The 19,508-nt window shown below is 37.9% G+C and overlaps 1 protein-coding gene across 1 annotated transcript in view; it reads right to left on the bottom strand.

Annotated features, from left to right (window-relative positions):
* GBE1 (1,4-alpha-glucan branching enzyme 1) overlaps positions 1–19,508 on the bottom strand; it is a 394,057-nt gene that overhangs the window by 14,351 nt on the left and 360,198 nt on the right. The window contains exon 14 of the mRNA XM_075542452.1: positions 16,368–16,498. Coding sequence (XP_075398567.1) covers positions 16,368–16,498 — 131 coding nt within the window. The remainder of the gene's footprint in view (positions 1–16,367; positions 16,499–19,508) is intronic.

Genomic DNA, 19,508 nt, shown 5'->3' with positions numbered 1-19,508 from the left:
GAGTAACATGGAGGTACTTAGAAAATTTCCTATTAAATATACTGAGAGTATAATTTAAAATATACTGAATACTAAAATATACTGAATATCTATTTAAAGAGATACTTTTCCCCCCTAAATTTGCTAGCTCATATGAAAATGTTGGTGTCCTTAAAAAAAACCAATGTTCTCACACATGAGCTGCATTGAATATCAGGTTTGCGAAGACTGTCTTCATTAAAAGTTTAAATGAAAAACATATTAAGTGTGTGAAAGAAATTAGTAAATTTTGCTTTAGGAAAACAAAGAGAGTTCTATTGTCTATGACACTGAGGGTCAATTATTAAATGTTATACATCGATGTACTATATAATCATCTGTTTATAATTTTGTAAAGCTAATGGTATGAAGCCCCGGTGGCATAATGATCACAAACGCAAATGCTAATAGAAAGGCTGGTGGTTCAAACCCATTGGGTACTCCATGGGAGGGTGATGTAAGCCTGTTTCTAAAGAGATGATAGCCTTCAAAACGCTATGGGCCAGTTCTATGCTCTCTTATAAGGTTGCTATGAGTTGGAATCGACGCTACATCAAAGGTTGCTTCTCTTCTTTAGAAGGTTGCCTAGTTTTACATTATTGTATTTAGGTGGTCAGACTCACTAAAACAATAGACACCTGTGCTTTCAGAAAACAATAGTAGATTAATGAGCATATTTTACTTATAAGATCACAGGGAGTTTTAACATTTAGGGTTTTTTGATCTTGATCTGTGCTAGCAAGATTTGTAGTATTTTTATGTGTCAACACATACTGTTATTTTATAAGATCCATGTATTCTGACACAATCATCAGCCAAATAAATATTTTTTTATAAAATGTTCTTGCTTGAATTATATAGAAGTACACTGAATATCTTAATGGAATTATATTTTTATTATAGTCAAGGATGCCCTCATTTCATGAATTCTTATAGAATGTTTCTGGTTTTATAGGCTAAAAATTATATATAAATACTGAAAGTTTGCTTCTTTGGCTGTTAATTGGGAAAAAATTTACAATGCAGAAGAGCAATAGGGCAAACTCAAAGCACAGGGGCTCAAATGTCATTATCAACTACATTAATTAATGAAATGTTATGCTTTTTGAAATGCATTTTCATGCAAATTATTAGTTAATTCTTAGATATGCTTAATGACATATTTGAAAATAGCAAGTCAAATGATATTATAAAATATTGAGTACTACACATTTCTTAATACAAATAGAAAACTTAATTCTAAAGACTTTACTAAATATTCCTCACTAGCCTAATTAGGAACTTTAATTTAAAATATTAGAAATTAACTTTAACTTAAAAATTAGAAAACATTAACTAAAAATGTCATTATTGTTTCTTACTAACTCAAGAAACAAGAATAATGAAAAAAGTGATCGCGCACTTTCAATTTTAACAGGGAAGTTCCCACACTTTCAGTATTAACAGGGAAGTTCTACTGAATTGTTCATCTTTGCCTATGCCAAAAGAACCCTAATTTTCTTTTTTGAAGCAATAATAATCATTTAAAACTGCAATGGATAAAAATTTTCATTCATATTTAAACCATATAATTAGGCATCAAATTGAGTTCCAATCACGCACACTAAATACTTATTTATAATCAAATTGTATGTTTGAATTAAAAATAACTTTGATTTAAATCATGAGGAAGGACCTTCATTCAAACTTGCTGGAGTACAGCTTTCAAAGGAGTCAAGTAGACACTACAATTAAATAGAAAAGCAGAAACTTCAGAAATGCTAAAAAACAATGGCATTTATCAACAGTAATTCGGCATTTCACCATTTGTCTGTCAGATTTCCATGCTGCAGTGGCTAATGTGCAGTTGTGATGCTGGAAGCTGTGTCACTGGTATTTTACATACTGGCAGGGTCAACAAAGTGAACAGGTTTCAGCAGAGCTTCCAGCCTAGGAACAGACTAAGTGGACAGACAATGAAGACGGTATGGCTGTCTACTTAGGGGAAGTAGCATGGGACCATTGTCAGATACTACAGGCCTAATGAATGGAAGCGGAGCATTGGTAGGGATAGTGCTGGGGGATGGGCCCCTCAGGGAAGATGAAATAGGACTGAGGAGGAGTTGCTTTTTCAAAGGAGAGCTGACCAGGGTGACACGAATGGAATAAAGCCTGTGGGAGTGGAGCCTTCAGCATCTTAATTTTCTGATGGTCAGAGCTCAAAGGGAGAAGAAACAGTTGCAAAAATCTAATAATTGGACATTGGAATGTACGCAGTATGAAGCCAAGAAAATTGGAACTCATCAAAAATGAAATGGGAATCACAGGTTGATATCTTTGGAATTAATGTGCTGATATGGACTGGCATTGGCCACTTTTGAACCAGAAAATCAGATGGTTTACTATGTCTGGAATGACACAATCTAGAGGAATGACAAGAAATTTATCGTCAAAAAACACCTCTTCAATATCTGTCTTGAAGGACAGCGCTGTCTGTGATAGGATAATGCTCTCTGAACACAAAGAAATCCAATCAATAAAACTATTATTCATATTTAAGCACCACTCACCAAAGCTAGTGATGAAAAAATTGAATTCTATCAATGTGTTCAGTCTGAAATTGATCGAACTTGAAATTGAGATGTATTGAACAATTCATTGCGCTCATGTGGAACTTCTACAACAAGAATTTGGGGGTACAGAACAAGGCAATGCTGCATGGTTTAAAATAAGGAAAGGGTTGTATCTTCTCATTACTTTTCTGATGAAGATCAAGGATTGTAGTCAGTCTTCAGCATGGATTACAACTTAATGTAAAGAAGACCCAAATCCTCAAACTTGACCAAGAGGTAACATCATGATAAATGGGGAAAAGATTGAAGTCGTCAAGTATTTTGTCTTGCTTGGATCCACAATCAATGCATATGGAAGCAGGAATCAAGAGATCAAAGGTGAGTTGCATTGGGTAAATCTGCTGCACAAGACTTCTTTAGAGGATTGAAAAGCAAGGATGTTATTTTGAGGATTAAGGGGTGCTTGACCCAAACCATGGTATTTTCCATGGCCTCATATACATGTGAAAGTTGGACATTAAAATAAGGACGACCTAAAAGGAACCGGTACATTTGAATTGTGATGGTGAAGAACACTGAAAGTACTATGGGCTGCTAAAAGGACAGGCAAATCCGTCTTGGAAGAAGTACCTCCTTTGCCTGAATGAAGTGACTTTACCATACTTTGGATATGGTGTCAGGAGAGACCAGTCTCTGGAGAGGGACATCATGCTTGTTAAGTAGAGGGCAAGCAAAAAGAACGTGGCGCTCAACGAGATGGACTGACAGGGTGGTTGCAACAATAGGAAATATCGTGAGGATGGCACAGGACTGGGCAGTGTTTCATTCTGCTGTGCCTTTGGTCACCATGGGTTGGAAGTCACTGGACAGCTCCAAACCTATTTGATAGCACCTAACAACAACAACAACAACAACAACAAGCAAACATTGTCTTAAGAGGTCTGGAGTCTAAAAAGCACTGGATTGCTAGCTAAACAAAATGCTAGAATTTTATACATACTAGTACCATACATACTCGAGTATAAGTCGACCTGAATATCAACTGAGGCACCTAATTTTACCACAAAAACTGCACTACAAATGTGCTGAAAAAAACCTCAGCTTTTACACAAGTATACACAGTAATTCTATAGGAGTAAAACCACACAATGCTCCAGCAAGCTTGCATCCTTGAAATCCCCATTCTATAGCTCTACTGTGTCACATGTAGAAACAACAGGAAAAGGCTCTTTCTTATTGTTACTTAAGCATTATCTGAGCCATTTCATGAAGAGAGATAGGGAACAGAGATCACGCACTCACTGCCATCGAGTTAATGCTGGCTCAGAGCGACCACTGATGGATTTCTGAGATTGTAACTGTTTACAGGAGTAGAAAGCCCAGTCTTTCTCCTGTGGAGCTGCTGGTAGTTTGGAGCTGTGGGCCAGGAAGTTCGCAGCCTGACTTATAACCACACCCTTGAACATCTTGGGATTGGAGATAATGCTCTAAGAAAGTGCAATGTGGTGGTTTCAACAATTCATTCTCAAATTCTATCTTTGCCAATTACCTTCTATGTCTATGAGCAAGTTACTTAACTTTCCTGATTGGGCAATTTGGCATAATTCATGAGCGTGTTCTTTATGAGGGTAAATTTAGACAATATACACAGAGTGCCTGACACATTATCTAACATTTAGAAAAGTTCTCCAATTGTTAGCTGCTATTCCGTTGAAAAATTGAGAGCCTTGACCATTGCAAATGCCTCACTCCGACACCTTTAAAGCAGTTCTACGTGTTCTCTCGCATGGTTTTCACATCAACTAGGCCCCTTCTTCCTTTGAGAATTTTGTTCCCATCCCTCTCTCCGCCCTACCTTTGTTCTCGTTACACAGTAAATAACATTTCCAGTTATGTTTGACCTTTTACTTTCTGCTTAATGGAACAGAATATGGAATTATTTGTAAGCTAAAAGCATTTGTTCATTTTTATATTTTAAGGACAGGATTCCTTTAGTTGTTGAGAAAGAATGTTTTTGGTGAAGCATTCGGTAAAGAACAGAAAACCAACACCTTTTCAGGCCTTCTTATCCTTACTCTAATTTTCATCAGGGCAACATCTTCTTCTAACAGACTGTGAATTGAACTGTGCTTCACAAAGACCTTGATCCTCTGCATAGGGATCGCTACCACTAGCAGTGACTGTGGGGGTGGTGGTGGTGGGTTCTTACTCACTCTTAAGCTGACTCTGGCTCACAGCAACTCCAGACGTGCAGAGTTTAGAACTGCATTCCTGTGGGCAGGGCTTCTAAAACCTTCTCCACTCTCCATACATTTTTCCTGGAAAATTTGAGAAAGTTCTGCCAAAAACACTTCGGATTCATTCATTTCAGAAAGTTCTGCCAGAGACATCTCGGATTCATTTGATTTGGAATTAATTTTTGGTTGTTGCAATTTCCGAAACCTTTAGTGTTGCCGCATGTCCATGCCCCTCCCCCTCTCAGTGTAAGGCTCAGCCTTTGAGTTTTCAATGGTTGGAGCCGATCAAGATGTCTTATTTCCCAGGCTCCTCTGGGAATGTTTGATCAACAACCTTTTTTTTTTGGTTAGTACTTCAGACCTAAATGATTTGTACCACCTAGAAATCTTGATTAGTATCTGGCATTATTTGTCTATTAGACATTGTTTTTATTTTATTTATTTTAATCATTTTATTAGGGGCTCATACAACTCTTATCACAATCCATACATACATCAATTGTGTCATGCACATTTGTCCCTCATCATTCTCAAAACCTTTGCTCTCCACTAAAGCCCCTGGCATCAGCTCCTCATTTCCCCCCTCCCTCCCCACGCCCCTCTCCCTCATGAACCCTTGATAATTTATAAATTATTATTTTTCATATCTTGCAATCTCCGACATTTCCCTTCACCCACTTTTCTATTGTCCTTCCCCCAGGGAGGAGGTTATATGTAGATCCTAGCCAGAATTAACTTGCTGACAATGGGTTTTTTTTTATTATTATGGCTTATTCTTGGGTCTTGTTTTTTAACCTGTGCATGCTTTTGCCAATTTTAAGAAAGTTTTTACTATTACATTGAAGTAAAGGGACAAACTTGGTTTTTGTCCTTCATTGTATATAGAATGTTTTAGGTATATATTACAGTTTCTAATCATCCTTTTTCATTATTTAGAAGGTTAATTTAGATATTTATAAAGGTTAGTCTTATTTATTTACTTTTGAGAATCCACAATAGTCAACCAAATGCATGCCAGTTTGACATAACTAATTCTGAATAACTTTGATTGGTATTACCTATATCCCACTGCCACCAAGTTGATTGTGATTCACAGAGTCTTGTAGGAAAGAATAGATGTGCCACCTTGGCTTCCCAGACTTTAGATCTTTAAGGAAACAGAAAGTCTCATCTTTCTCCCATGGAAAGACTGATGGGTTTGAACCACTGACCTTGTGGTTACTAGCTAAGTGCATAACCGCTTGCATAATTGGGCCAGAGTCCTTTTATATAGTTATTGGTTGAACTGAGCAAAAGCTTAAAAGCTTGCTAGAGTCAGTACACATTCATGTATCATCATTGTTAACTTGACTAGTTAGATTTCTTTACTAAGATGATTTAATTTAAACATAGGCCAATAACCAAACCCAAACCAAATTCACTGTCATTGAGTTGACTCTGACTCATAATAACTTGCATATATATTTATTATACAGATACACACACATTGCTCATATATAGAGTGCGATTTATCAGAGCTAGGATATATATCTATGTATAACACTTTCTAAAATTCTACCACCATATACTAGTTAAAGACAAAAAAATTTAAAAATACTATACTTAATATTTTGAAATCTGACTATTTTAGCCATGGCAACAACACCACTTTTTCTTTATTTAAAGTAGTAACTTAGTAAAAGCAGCATATGCTGTTAGGAGTCATCGGCCAGCTCTGCACAGTCCTGCGCCATCCTCACACTTGTCCTTCTGCCTGAGCCCACTGATGCAGCCACGGTGTCGCGTCATCTCATCTCAGGCCTTCCTCTTTTCACCACTGCTCCACTTTATCAAGCAGGAGACCCTTCTCTAGGGACTGACGTCTCCTGACAATATGCCAGACACAGTGCATGGTCAGACACAGTCTGGCCATCCCTGACTCTAAAGAGCACTCTGGCTGCACTGCTCCCAATACAGATGCGTTTGTCCTTTTAGGAGTCCATGGTGCTGCCAGCATTCTTCTCTAGCACCACAATTCCAACGCATCTGTTTCTCTACAGTCTACTTTATTCAGTGTCCAACTTTCACATACATACGATGCAATGGAGTACGCCAGGACTTGGGTCAGGCGCTCCTTAGTCCTCAAAGTAACATTCTTCCTCTTCAACACTCTAAAGAGGTCTTGTGCCACCAGTATCAGCAACAAAGTTCTGCTTCCGTATTACCAAAACCAAAAAACAAACTCACTGCCATCCAATCATTTATAACTCAGCTCCATCCTAAAAGGCAGGGTAGGACCACCCCTGTGGGTTTCTGAGACTGCAGTCCTCTATGGGAGTAGAAAGCCTCAGTCTTTTCCCATGGAGAAGGTGGTGGTTTTGAACTGCTGACTTTGTAGTTAGAAACCCAATATGCTATCCACTATGCTACCAACACTCTTTGGACTACTATAGTCTTTAGAACCTTAATCAGATTATGAAGGAATATTCTAAATATCGTTTTATATGTTATCTAAGACAGCCAAATGACAGAATCTTAAACAGTTTTTATGTGTGCAATTAAAGTGTCTATCTCTATCTTATATGTCTTTAAAAATATAAATCTACATAGCGATTCCTCTCCCACAAATCTATCCAAGGCTGTGCCTATCATGTGTGACTAAAACAAATTAGAAATCTTATGTTGTGCCCTATGCTAGTAACATGAGGCTAACATGTACACATAATTTTTAGTATTCAACCAAAGAAAGTATGAGTAAGAGTTCATCAAAAAACCTGATGAAACCAGAATCCTACCACCTGCCTCTTAACAACCCCCTTTATATCCTCCAATATCTTCCAATGTCTGCCATGCCAGCTTCCCAATGACCTAACTGGTGAAGTGGAAATACATTTAGGCTTATGCTCTTGTTTAATAAAATTGTCAGTTTTTTCCCCTCAAAAACTTATTTTACCCTTTGAACAGAGTGTGTTTGTTTTGAAATCCTTTAAATTGATCTGCATTATTCCCTGTCAGAAACTTGTGTAGTATAACACTGTAGGAAACATTTAGTCAGTGGCACCATTAATTGTCACAAAACAAATAGAGAACCAAATAATATTATAATTAGTGAATCACACTTTACCAATTGTAGTAGAATTTCTAGAGAGAAACAAACAAACAAACAAACAAACAAATAAATGAATTATCTAGTTCCCAAAGGAAGAAGAGCACTGGAAAGAAGGACCGGATTTAAATCACCTTTATTCACTTACCAGGGACATGACTTTGGGAAAGCTATCAATCAAGAAGATGCTCATTTCTAGTAATGGGTAGGAATGTTAGTCTGACAAGAATAACTGAGACAATGTGAGGATCAAATGAATGAAAGTAAATAAAAACATTTATGCATTGCACAGTGATATGCAAATTTAACTTTAGATTTCGAGACACAATCTCCAAATACAATCTTTTATAGTTCCCCGATAAGCTCATGATATTTCAACTGTATCGGGCAAACAAGGTGATCCTCAAGTTCTTACAGCTCTCAAAGGCTTCACGATTCTATTCTGCCCAGTATTTCCTTAGAGTCACTAAACACCACAATATTGTTACGCACTAGGTTGGGGCTTAAGAAATACTTTTAGATAGCTATAGTTGTACTTACAAGCGCATCTGATTTCTTCAGAGGACAATGCAATGAAATGGGACCTGTGAGTGCAGGGCAGGACTTGCGGGGTGGGGTGGGGGCGACAACAATGATCTCGAACATAAGAAAAATCATGAGGCCGTCGCAGGACTGGGTGGTGTTTTTTTGTGTTCAACCCGGGCTGCTAGGAGTGAGCACCAACTCAGCAGTACGTAAGCACAGCAATAACATATGCAGACAAAGAGCACACAGGAAGGGAACCAAGACAGGTCTGCAGTGTGTGAAAAAAGGGAGACAAGAAATGTAGGAAGATTTAGCAGGAAATATGGAAGTTAACTTTGGTACTTTGAACAGATAGGCATCATTTCAGAGGGGTGAAAGGAAGAATAAGAAATAGAAAATAGAGAAGTAGGGCAAGGTAATTTAAATAATAAGAGACTTTTACACCTGCTTTTTTCCTCCTTTCTTTTCCTTCATTTTCAAATCCCAGTTCATTTTGAGAATAATGGTCATTACAGTAATGGTAATAATCATAGAAGCGTTTGCATTTGAGGTCTCCCCCCAAATGTGACCACCACTTGTCCCTCAGTTTGTTGTGCTGTGGCGGCTTGCTTGTTCCTGTGATGCTAGGAATGATGTCACTGACATTTCAAATACCAGCAGTGTCACCCAAACTGAACAGGTGCAGCAGAGCTTCTAGACCAAGAACAGACTGTGGGGGAAGAACAAGCTGTCCACTTCAGAGGAATTAGCCCCTGGGAACCTTATGAACAGTAGCAGCATCTTATCAGATAGGATGCTAGAAGATGAGGCGCTCTGGTTGGAAGACCCTGGAGAGGTGTCTTCGCAGGGTAGAGGCAACAATAATGACTTAAGTAGATTAATCCTTCATTTGTTGATGAGGCATGACTCACACTGAGAAGAAACTGTGGCAGACATCTGTTACTCATTGGAACTTGGAATGTATGAATTTAGGTAAAATGCTGAATTGAAAATTTTTTTTTTCTATTTTCCCTTTCAAAAAGGCAAAAATCAAGATATAATTCTTGACAAATTTTAAGAAAATGAGGATACCACCACTGTGTAGGAGTTCCTGCTGTTGTTATTCGAGCCAGTTGCAAGTCAGAGAGATCTCACGTATGACAGAACGAAACACTGCCTGGTCCTGCCCGATCCTCACGGTGACGGCCAGGGTTGAGCTCACTGTTGAAGCCACTGCGTAACTCCAGCTCCTGAAGCTCTTGCTCCTATTTGCTGAAGCCCTCCTCCGGGGACTGTTCACTCCAGATCTAATGTCCAAAGTTGTCTCCAGGCCAGCTTCTAAGGATCATTTTCACTTTCCTTCTTCCATGAAGAATTTGCTCATTTTCCTGGTAATCTATGCTGTATTCAATGTTCTGCACCAAGTCCATGATTTAAAGGTATAAGTTCTTTTCAGTACCCCTTATTGTCCAGTTTTTGTAAGCATATGAAGCAAAATGGCATAGTGTAAGTTCTCAATGTGACATCCTTTTTAAAAATTATTTAAATCATTTTATTGGGGCCTCATACAACTCTTATTACAATCCATACATACCTCCATTGTGTCAAGCACATTTGTACCTTTGTTGCCATCATCATTCTCAAAACATTTGCTTTCCACTTGAGCCCCTGATATCAGCTCATTTTCCCTCCCTCCCTGCTCCCCCTCCCTCATGAACCCTTGATAATTTATAAATTATTATTGTTTTGTCATATCTTACACTGTCCGATGTCTCCCTTCAGCCATTTTTCTGTTGTCCATCCCCCAGGGAGGAGGTTATATATAGATCCTTATAATTGGTTCCCCCTTTCAACCCCACCTTCTCTCCACCCTCCTAGTATCACTACTCTCAGCACTGGCCCTGAAGGGATCATCTGTCCTGGATTCCCTGTGTTTCCAGTTCCTATTTAGACTAGTGTGCATCCTCTGATCTAGCCAGATTTGTAAGGCAGGATTTGGATCATGATAGTTTTTTTGTTTTTTTTTGGGGGGGGCAGGGAAGCAGTCTTTTGCAGCAGATTTGCTCCATGCAATAGGCCATTTGATGTGGTGACTGCTGCTTGAACTGACTTTGATTGTGAAACAAAGTAAACCCAAATCCTTGACAACATTAACATTTGCTTCATTTATTGAGATATGTTTCCTCTTGGGCCACTGGTAAGGATGAATTTTGTTGCTGATGTGCAATATATATTGAAGCTTCAGTCTTTGAACTTTATTAGCCAGTGCTTCAAGGCCTTTTATCAAGCAAGGTTGTGTCATCTGAATATCAAAGGATGTTAATGAATCTTCCTCCAATTCAGTTGTAGCATTTTGCTTCATGTAGTCCCCTTTCTTAGATTATTTGCTCAGCATAGAGATTGAATAGGTATCGTGGAAGGGTACAAGGCATTCGCTTGGATTACCTTTTTGTTGGAATGCCACAAATATGGATCTCTGCATCAGTCAACCAGATTGGTGTCTTCCAAAACTCTTGGTACAAATAAGGGAGAAACTCCAATGGTGCATGTCTGTTGAACATTTCAATGACTGTTCCAGCAGTTTCTGGAAGCTTGTTTTTGTCACTGCCTCCAGTGGAGCTTGGACTTACTTCTTTTCTCGATACCATCCATTCTTGAACATGTGCTACTTCCAGAAATGGTAAAGTGACTCTGTGCATACCTTAAATTTTGTTATGAAGCTTCTGTAGTTTAAAATATTTTGGTTATAGAATTTGTCAATATATCAACTCCAGACTTGAATTGTTTCTTCAGGTTTCTTCAGTTTGAGAAAGGTCAAGTGAGTACTCCATAATGGTTTCCAAACCTAGGACTTCGCACATTTCATTATAATGATCCATCTTCTTGAGCCACCTTTTGAAATTGTCTGTTTAGTTATTTTATTTCATCATGTCTTCCATTCACTTTAATTACTCTGTGTTCAAGAGCAAGTTCAGAGACTAATATTTGTACTGATGAGTGTTTCTATAGGGTATAGATAAAAATATTTTTCAATATCAACGAGTAATGTAATGGCTACTCAAAACCAAGATAAAATTAAACTAGAAACACATATGGAATGAGGGCTTGAGAATTACTGCCACCCATCCTCTTTAATATACGTTAAGCCAATCTGAAAATGTTATAGCAGTTGCCAATTGTTTTAGCCATGCAGAAAATTTTTCTTACTTTGTGATTAATCTCAAACTCCTAGATAAATAAAGGAAGCTAAATCACTACATTTTTCTTATTTGTTTGTGTGTGTGTGTTTTTATGTGTAAATGGGTGTTGCCTGTTGTTATCAATAAATCTCAGGGGTGTATTCAACATTGAAAAATTATCAAAAAAGGTTTTTACGTTATGTAAAGTATTGCTGTTATTTGATACTAAAGGAAGTAGACACAGGCAAAGAATATTTATCCATTTTTCAACTTTAGATGCAAAAGGAAGACCAAGGTTAAATAAAAAATTATGATTACCTGTCTTTTTTCACAGAAAAAATATAACCATTAAATTGCAAGACCAAGTAAATCATACGCATGCATTCATTTATGCACACACAAGAAAAAGAAGGTTGCACCTGTTTGAAATCATTCTTTAAAAAAAACCCCAAAAAACAAGAACACTTTGTGTTTGTTTTTTACCCAAACCTGTATAACGTGAGCAACCAGAGACAGTTGAGGTGCTCGATTCTTTCATAGAAATTAACCTTTAAACGTATAATATTGATAGAAGGTGGCATTTAGCTAATTCTAAATGAATCCTTTTGTTTTTATTTGCTGCATAAAACACAGATTCTAATAAACAGAGTGTTGTATAACCACACTTCAAAGGCTTCTGTAAACTAAGTAACTCAAAGCAACATTGCTGCCTTCAGCAATCACACTCCAGTGAATCATCCAAGTGACCTTATTTGCTCATTAAAAACACTGTGTACAGGTTGCAAATGTCAGAGTCTGAATTTACATTTTAAAAAGTACATCTTGCAGTAGTTTAATGAAAATATTTCAAATAACTCAGGTCAAATCTAACTATTTACTCATATTTTCTCTTTGCTTTAAATATGTTTGGCCTAGATTCACATATTCGTCACAGGCCATACTTTATGATCATTCCTTTTAACATCTTCTAAATATATTTTTGTTAACAGTTTGAAATGCCATTTTGAAAGGGGCCTGTTCTTACACTATAATTCCCACCCCTATACCAACAACATGCTCACAAATAATTTTAAAATACTTAATTCCAGTGTTGCATACACTCACAGAATTATATAAATCTATATACACCCTAATGCATCCCTTATAAATAAGTTGTGAGATTTTAAAGTGTGCATTGAGTATTACAGGGTAACTTAAATTGATACTATGAACATGCCTTACGTTGCAGAAGAGTGTACCTTTGCAAATGGAGTCACGATACTTACTGTATATACTCTTGTATAAGCTGAGTTTTTCAGCACAAAAAATGTGCTGAAAAATGGGGTTCAGCTTATACACGGGTCAGTGGTACCCCAGCCAGGTGTAACATCTCGCGGGTGATTTCCATTCCTCCGCTGTTCACTCAAAGCCCCACTGACACTGCAGGGCTTTGAATGTTTGTTTACTTACATCTAACCAATCAGAGCCGTCCTAGGATGTGGATGGCTCCAATTCGCAGAAGCACCCGTAGTGATTCACTTATGCCAGCAGCTGAACTGGTAAGGATGTGTCTGTGGCTGTGCTCTGTCTCTCCCCTCTGGTCTCTGTGTTAATTCACATCCTGCATTTCCCACCCTAGGCTTATACTCGAGTTAATCAGTTTTTCTGGTTTCCCAGGTAATAATTAGGTACCTCGGCTTATACTTGGGTTGACTTATATTCGAGTATATACGGTATGTATTCTACTTTAGAATACAGAAACCACAATAATTAATGATAAGTCAGCTTTTCCTTTTTAAAAAATAATTTTCTTCTTTTGGAGGACATTAACAGGGACCATGAAGGAAGATCCCTGAGGAGTGTTGGCAGCATGGTTTGACTAGAGACTAGCTTTCCTTTGCCATTTATTTATAGATAATCTGCCCATTCTCTGCTTGCTCAGAATCACATGAAAAGAATGCCTATCTCTGAAGAAGGAAATTATGAGGTAATACCACCATTGGTACCCACATCAATTACACACACACACACACACACACACACTACGGGCAGAAAGAAGCTCTTTATAACAGAAACAACATGGGTTTTACAATATACTGCCTAATCTTTACCAATATGTATCTTAGGGAAGTTAGGCATTTAAGTACACATTTCAGTGTTCTGATGTATTACAGGTTAATATAGGTACTTTATAATGTGGCCAAGAATGTTAAAATTAAATGCTTGATTAAAATGCCTAGCCAATAGAAGACCCTTGAAAGAGGGATCTGCGCGTTCCTTCACATCGCTAAAATATGGAACATAACTGGTGTTACTCAGAGTAGTTTCTTCCACCTTCCCTGCCAATACCCCCACATAGCTCGTCTTACAAAGATTGCTTGGAAGACCATCAACATTTATTCTCCATCCACTGGGGCAAAAGTTGCTTGCTGTCTTGCCATTTGATACAGAGAACACACACATTCAGTAAATGCAACTGCTCAAGAACTGAGACATGCTACCTATAAAAACAAACCAAACTAATTGTAGTCAATCCATTCTGACCCACAGTCACCCTATAAAACATGGTAAATTGTTCCATAAGATTTCTAAGACTGTAATCTTTATGAAATAGACTATCAATCATTCTCCTGTGGAGTAGCTGGTGTATTCAAATAGCTCACCTGTTGGTTAGCAGCCAAAAACTTAACCTCTGAGCTACCAGAGAATCTTATGTTCTTAATAGCAGGTTTATATTTCATAATGACAGAAGAAGGTCCGTGATCTATTTAGAAAACTTTTACTGTTCTGGCACCAAATCCGGCATTACAGAAAATTAAACATATGAATTTATTTACTTGATTATTATATCCAATCATGCCCTGTGTAGTTGTAACTATCTATGACATAAATTGTTTTAGTAAAATCAGATAATATAGCACGGGAATTCTATTAAAAAAACTAAAACATTCGAAGTGTCTGAAATGAGTCTATAATGCTAACTGCAGTGCAGTTTCAAAGCATAAGAATAAAGTCAGAAAGATGAAAGGCCAGAAAGAACCAAGACTTGTAAAATGGTAAATACAATAATAAAAAAAGAATGTAGAAGGCTAATCTTGAAACAAGAAACCGAAACTATAGACCTATGTGCTGGAGGAAGACGATACAGTAATAGACGATTATGAACAGAGAACTGTTCCACTCTTGTCTTCCTTTTGTCTCCTATTAAAGCAAGAGGGAATATGAATATTGCATTTTCTTGTTATGTGATAAATGCAGAATTTTAAGCTAAATTATTAAAAATGAAGGGTAAGGGAGATGTGGCATAACACTACCATATCTAAAGAAAAACCGAAGATTTTTATTTAAATGCAAGTGCACTCTAGGAGATGGGTGTGCTGGCTGCACATGGAGCTAATGCAGCTTCACTATAGCATCGGCTCGAACATTCACATTACTGGGACATCAACCATTTTAATAAGTGGGCATTGCATTATTTGTCATCAAGAGGAAGGGAAGCAATGGGGAGCATGCTATCTTGTACTTTTCAGACCATAGCTGGAAATACTATAAGTTCTAGAGACACAGTATAAGGAATGTGTGAAAAACATATTATGAGAACCTTCTTTATTGAAATTTCCACATGTCAATGATTTTAAATCTAGTTTGCTGCTTATTCTCCCAACTTGTTGCTCCTCTTTATTTTTCTCTACTTAAAGACTCCACTGCTATTTTATCACTGCTTAAATGGAAATATTATGCCGTCTCTTCTATGGCCCACATCCACAGAGTTGCAAGTACATTCATTACCAGAACGTGCTGTCTTACAGTCTTGAGTCTAGTAGTTCAGAATTTAATGGATATCCTTTAGTTCTATCCTACTGCAGTTCCTCAAAATAAATATCTGCACATCTAATCTCTCTTGTAATGAAAGTTGTTTTACCCACCGATGCAAGGTAAGTTTCCATAGAGCACAATTCTTATCACGTAGCTCCTGAAATTAAAAACTTTCCATAGTTCACTGCAATTCTGCTATCTTCTCAGCTCTATCGCCTGTTACTATTTTTCAATGTATATAATTTTCAGTTAATATATTGCATTTCCATTAATTGATGATGCTTGCTTTGATGATGCTTTCCATTAATTGATGATTCTTTTTCTTTACTACCCACCAAAATTAAACCCACTGCCATTGAGTTGATTCCAACTCACAGCAACCCGATAGGAGTAGAACCATTCTTTAAAGAATTCCCGGACTTTCAAATTTAGGGGAGCAGACCACACCTTCTGTCTCTCCTGGAGGGGCTGGTGCCTTGAACTGCAACCTTATGTTCAGCAGCCCAATGTGTGACCCACGGTGCTACCCATCTTGCCCACCCATCTCAATGGCCACTCTGCAAGATCATTAAGTTCTCATTTTTTCTTTAATTTCCCCCCCTTCTGTTTCTTCTGTTCTTCCATGAAACATACTTTCTGTTTCTTAATAATATGCCTTACAACATAATTTGGTTAAAACAGCCTACCCTCTACTTGAGGTCAAGGACCGTATTTACCAAAGTCTGTAGTATATCCTAAAGTGCTCTATAAATGAATTCGGATTGTACTGTACTACACTAAAAGGCATAGGAGTATTCAGACCAAGTATAAAGTCATGGACTTTAGCATAAGTCAGTAAGCTAAGAATCATCAATTAACTCTCTCAGGTTTCTAATTTTTCAAGTGAGAAAACTGAGAGCTATTATCACTAAGGTCAGCATTTATCTTATTTTATACTCAAGATGCACTAAAATATTAAAAATATACAACCATACTTATTGCCAACAAAAAAGGATATTTCCCTGGCAGCGCGGTTCCAACTCGGTAACCAGTGTAGCTCCTGCTTGAATGGAAGTTGAAAATAAACAGGAGGCCTGCTCTCTCAAAAGCAATGATCTTATTTTCTTCATGCTTTTCACTCACATGGGCCTGGAAAAGGGAACACATTGATGACAGTAAGTAAACTTTAGATGCTGCAACAAGTATTGTTTCCAAAATTTAGTTATCTTTCTTAATAACCTTATTCGTAATCAAGGCAACACTAAGAAGGCTAGCCTATAACTTAAAAAATGGCATGTTATAATTTACCCATACCAAAGTTAAGTCAGTACCTTTATTTCTAGCTCCAACCTAGGAGCAATTAATTCGTTCTTACGACATGGCCTCGTTTGACGCTCAGCCTTATGACGTGATCACTGAAGCTTTGGGTGCAAAGTAATGAAAACCTAGAAGGTGCCTGGCTATCAGAAGGAACATTGTCCTAGGTTGTACAGGGCTGTTTTCAAACAAACAGCCTTCTAAGTGAGGTATCAACTAAGTCCGTATGGAAGAAGCACACCAGCCTGTGTGATCCAAGGATTGCAAACAATAAAATCCAGATCCAGTACAGGGATTAAGTTGTGCCATCTGTGACGGCTTGGATAACAACGGAAGCCCAAACCATCTGCAGGGTTCATTCATGAATGACGCTCTAATGAACCTCCTGTGATCATAGACGAGGGAAGTGAACAGACTTGTTATCAGACAGAGAGTATTGTAAAGTAACGCAGACATAGTTAGGCTGAAATGTAATTTCATTTGATCTCCCTTTTGGTCCATTTTAAAGTCGTTTTAGAGTTAGTTTCAGGTTTAGTGGTGGTTGTGTAAATTTGAATAAGAGCTGTATTGAATGATCTTCTTTGTATGTTTACAGATATTATGATATCGTAGGCAGCATTGTATCTCAAGACAGATCTTGTCATGTTCTTTTTTATTATGGATCCAGTGCCATTCCTGGCATAATAAATCATATGATTTTAGAATTCAAAATGGCCCAAATAAGACCATTTCTGCTCACTGCGCCTAGGGTTTCTACCTTTATGTGTTCTATTTTTTTTGGACAAGATCCAGTTTCCCTAAGTTCATAATTTATATATTCATCATTCTAATTATGGAATTGTGTTTGCTGCTGTTTCTTCTTCTTCTTGTGAGTCATGTCCTATCAACAAATCAATGTCCCGAAACCTTTGCTTTATCCTTGTTATGAAGGTCAATCGACTTTAAGAGTGCTTCCAGTTGGAGGAGGTCCTCTTCAGCATCATCTCAGACGATGTCCGGAAACAATGCTGAATGTTTTCAGTCACAAACTGCTCAGAAGGGGACTGCCCATTTCATCCTGATTTGTTTCTCAGCAGAATCTTTACTGAAACCTCTTCCTCCTAGGAGACCCTGCTGGCGACTGGAATGTGGGCAGAGCTTCTAGAATCAAAACAACAGGTAGACCACCACCATAAAAAAACCCTCACAAGGGAATGGTGAGAGGTCTCTTGCAGTGAGTGTATATTATGTATGTACACAAATAAACACACACAGTGATCCTACTAGGCACTGTTTCTTGATATAGCCTCCATCTAGAGCTATATATAATTTTGAAATTGGTATTTACTTATCTCACACCCTAGTCTGAAGAACTCTGGAATTTTCAAATTTATACCACATAAAAATAGTAATTTTGGTATAATTGAGGGATTAGAATAACTTTCTTATTAAATGTTGGGTTTGCGGAACAAAAGCAACAACAACAAAATGTGACAGAGCAAGATTTGGGGCTGTAGGTGGGGTTTCCCCAAACAGCTCACGTACGAAAGGACTTGAAACCCTCTAACAAGGAAGAAGTACACTGCGATGGGGAAATCATGGAGCAACTTCCCTGACCTTTTCCACAGCAGTGCTGAAAACTTCTTTAGAATCCAGTTCCTGTGACCACCCTGTGTCCTTGTAGAAAATCAAGATTACCCCTTTGAAGTCTTGGGAGCTATTGTTTTGATTGGACCTTTATTAAATTTTAATTAATTAATTAGCACATTTGTTAAATCTGCGATTCCATTTTGGGGAAGAGTTTGGATGGCTGATAGTACCTCCCTTACTTTTTCCATCGCAACATCTATTGGTCACAGCTCTGTCCTTTCATGCCCCTCTGCATTCATGAAAACAAAAAGAAGTCACACGGAGCTATGTCAGGTGAGTAAGGTGCATGGCGCAAGAGAAGCATGCTTTTTTTGTTGTTGCTGCCCCAAACTGGCATACTTAGATGGCTGCATGAGCGGGTACATTGTCATGGTGGCAAAAGCAGTCACCTGTCTGCCACAAATTAGGCTTCTTAGTTGCAAGCTGCTAGATAATCTTTTCAAAATCTCTAAATAGAAAGCTTGATTAGTAGCCTGACCTGGTGGAATGAACTCCAACTGCACTATCCCCCTTACATCCAAAAACAAGTCAACATCGTCTTGATCTTTGATTTTACTTGATGAGGTTTTGGGGGAGAGGTGATGATGGCGTCTTCCATGGCTTGAATGATGCTTGCTTTGGGGGTTGTAAGAATAGCACCATGTCTCTTCACCCGGAATGGCCTTCCGAACAAAGTCTGGGTCTCTTCAAAGCTGTTCTTTCAATGCACATTTCCAGGAGATGCTCTTTTCCCTGGTCAGTCAGAACCCGAGGCATACGTTTCTTAGCAACCCCTCTCATCCCCAAATCTTCTGTTGAACTTCACTGAACTGAGCCAAGATAGGCCAAGTCATTTCCCCATCTCTTCAATGGTCCATCATTGGTCTTCCAACATAAGTAAACCAACACTGTTGTCGTTTTCATCCATTTGGGTAGTCGATAGACATCCAGAAGGTGGTTTGTCATCAATTGACATTTTACCTCTTCTGAAATGAGAAAACCACTCATACACTTGAGTTTTTCCCACAGCGCTGTCCTTGAAACCTGTGTTCAACATCACAACAGTTTTTGCAGCATATTTTTCCCAAGGTGGAAACAAAAGTTCATAGCTACATACTATTCTTTAAATCAGCCATCACAAAAAACAAGGTTCGAGTGAAACTGCTTTTATGTAAATATTCACTATGACCAGAGAGAATCTTCCCAGGCAGCACCATTGGGTGCACTAACTCAG

The sequence above is a fragment of the Tenrec ecaudatus genome, chromosome 2 (genome assembly GCF_050624435.1).
Source record: "Tenrec ecaudatus isolate mTenEca1 chromosome 2, mTenEca1.hap1, whole genome shotgun sequence".
Taxonomy (NCBI): domain Eukaryota; kingdom Metazoa; phylum Chordata; class Mammalia; order Afrosoricida; family Tenrecidae; genus Tenrec; species Tenrec ecaudatus.
Note: the sequence above shows the minus strand (reverse complement) of the source record. Positions and strands in the feature narration are given on the sequence as shown.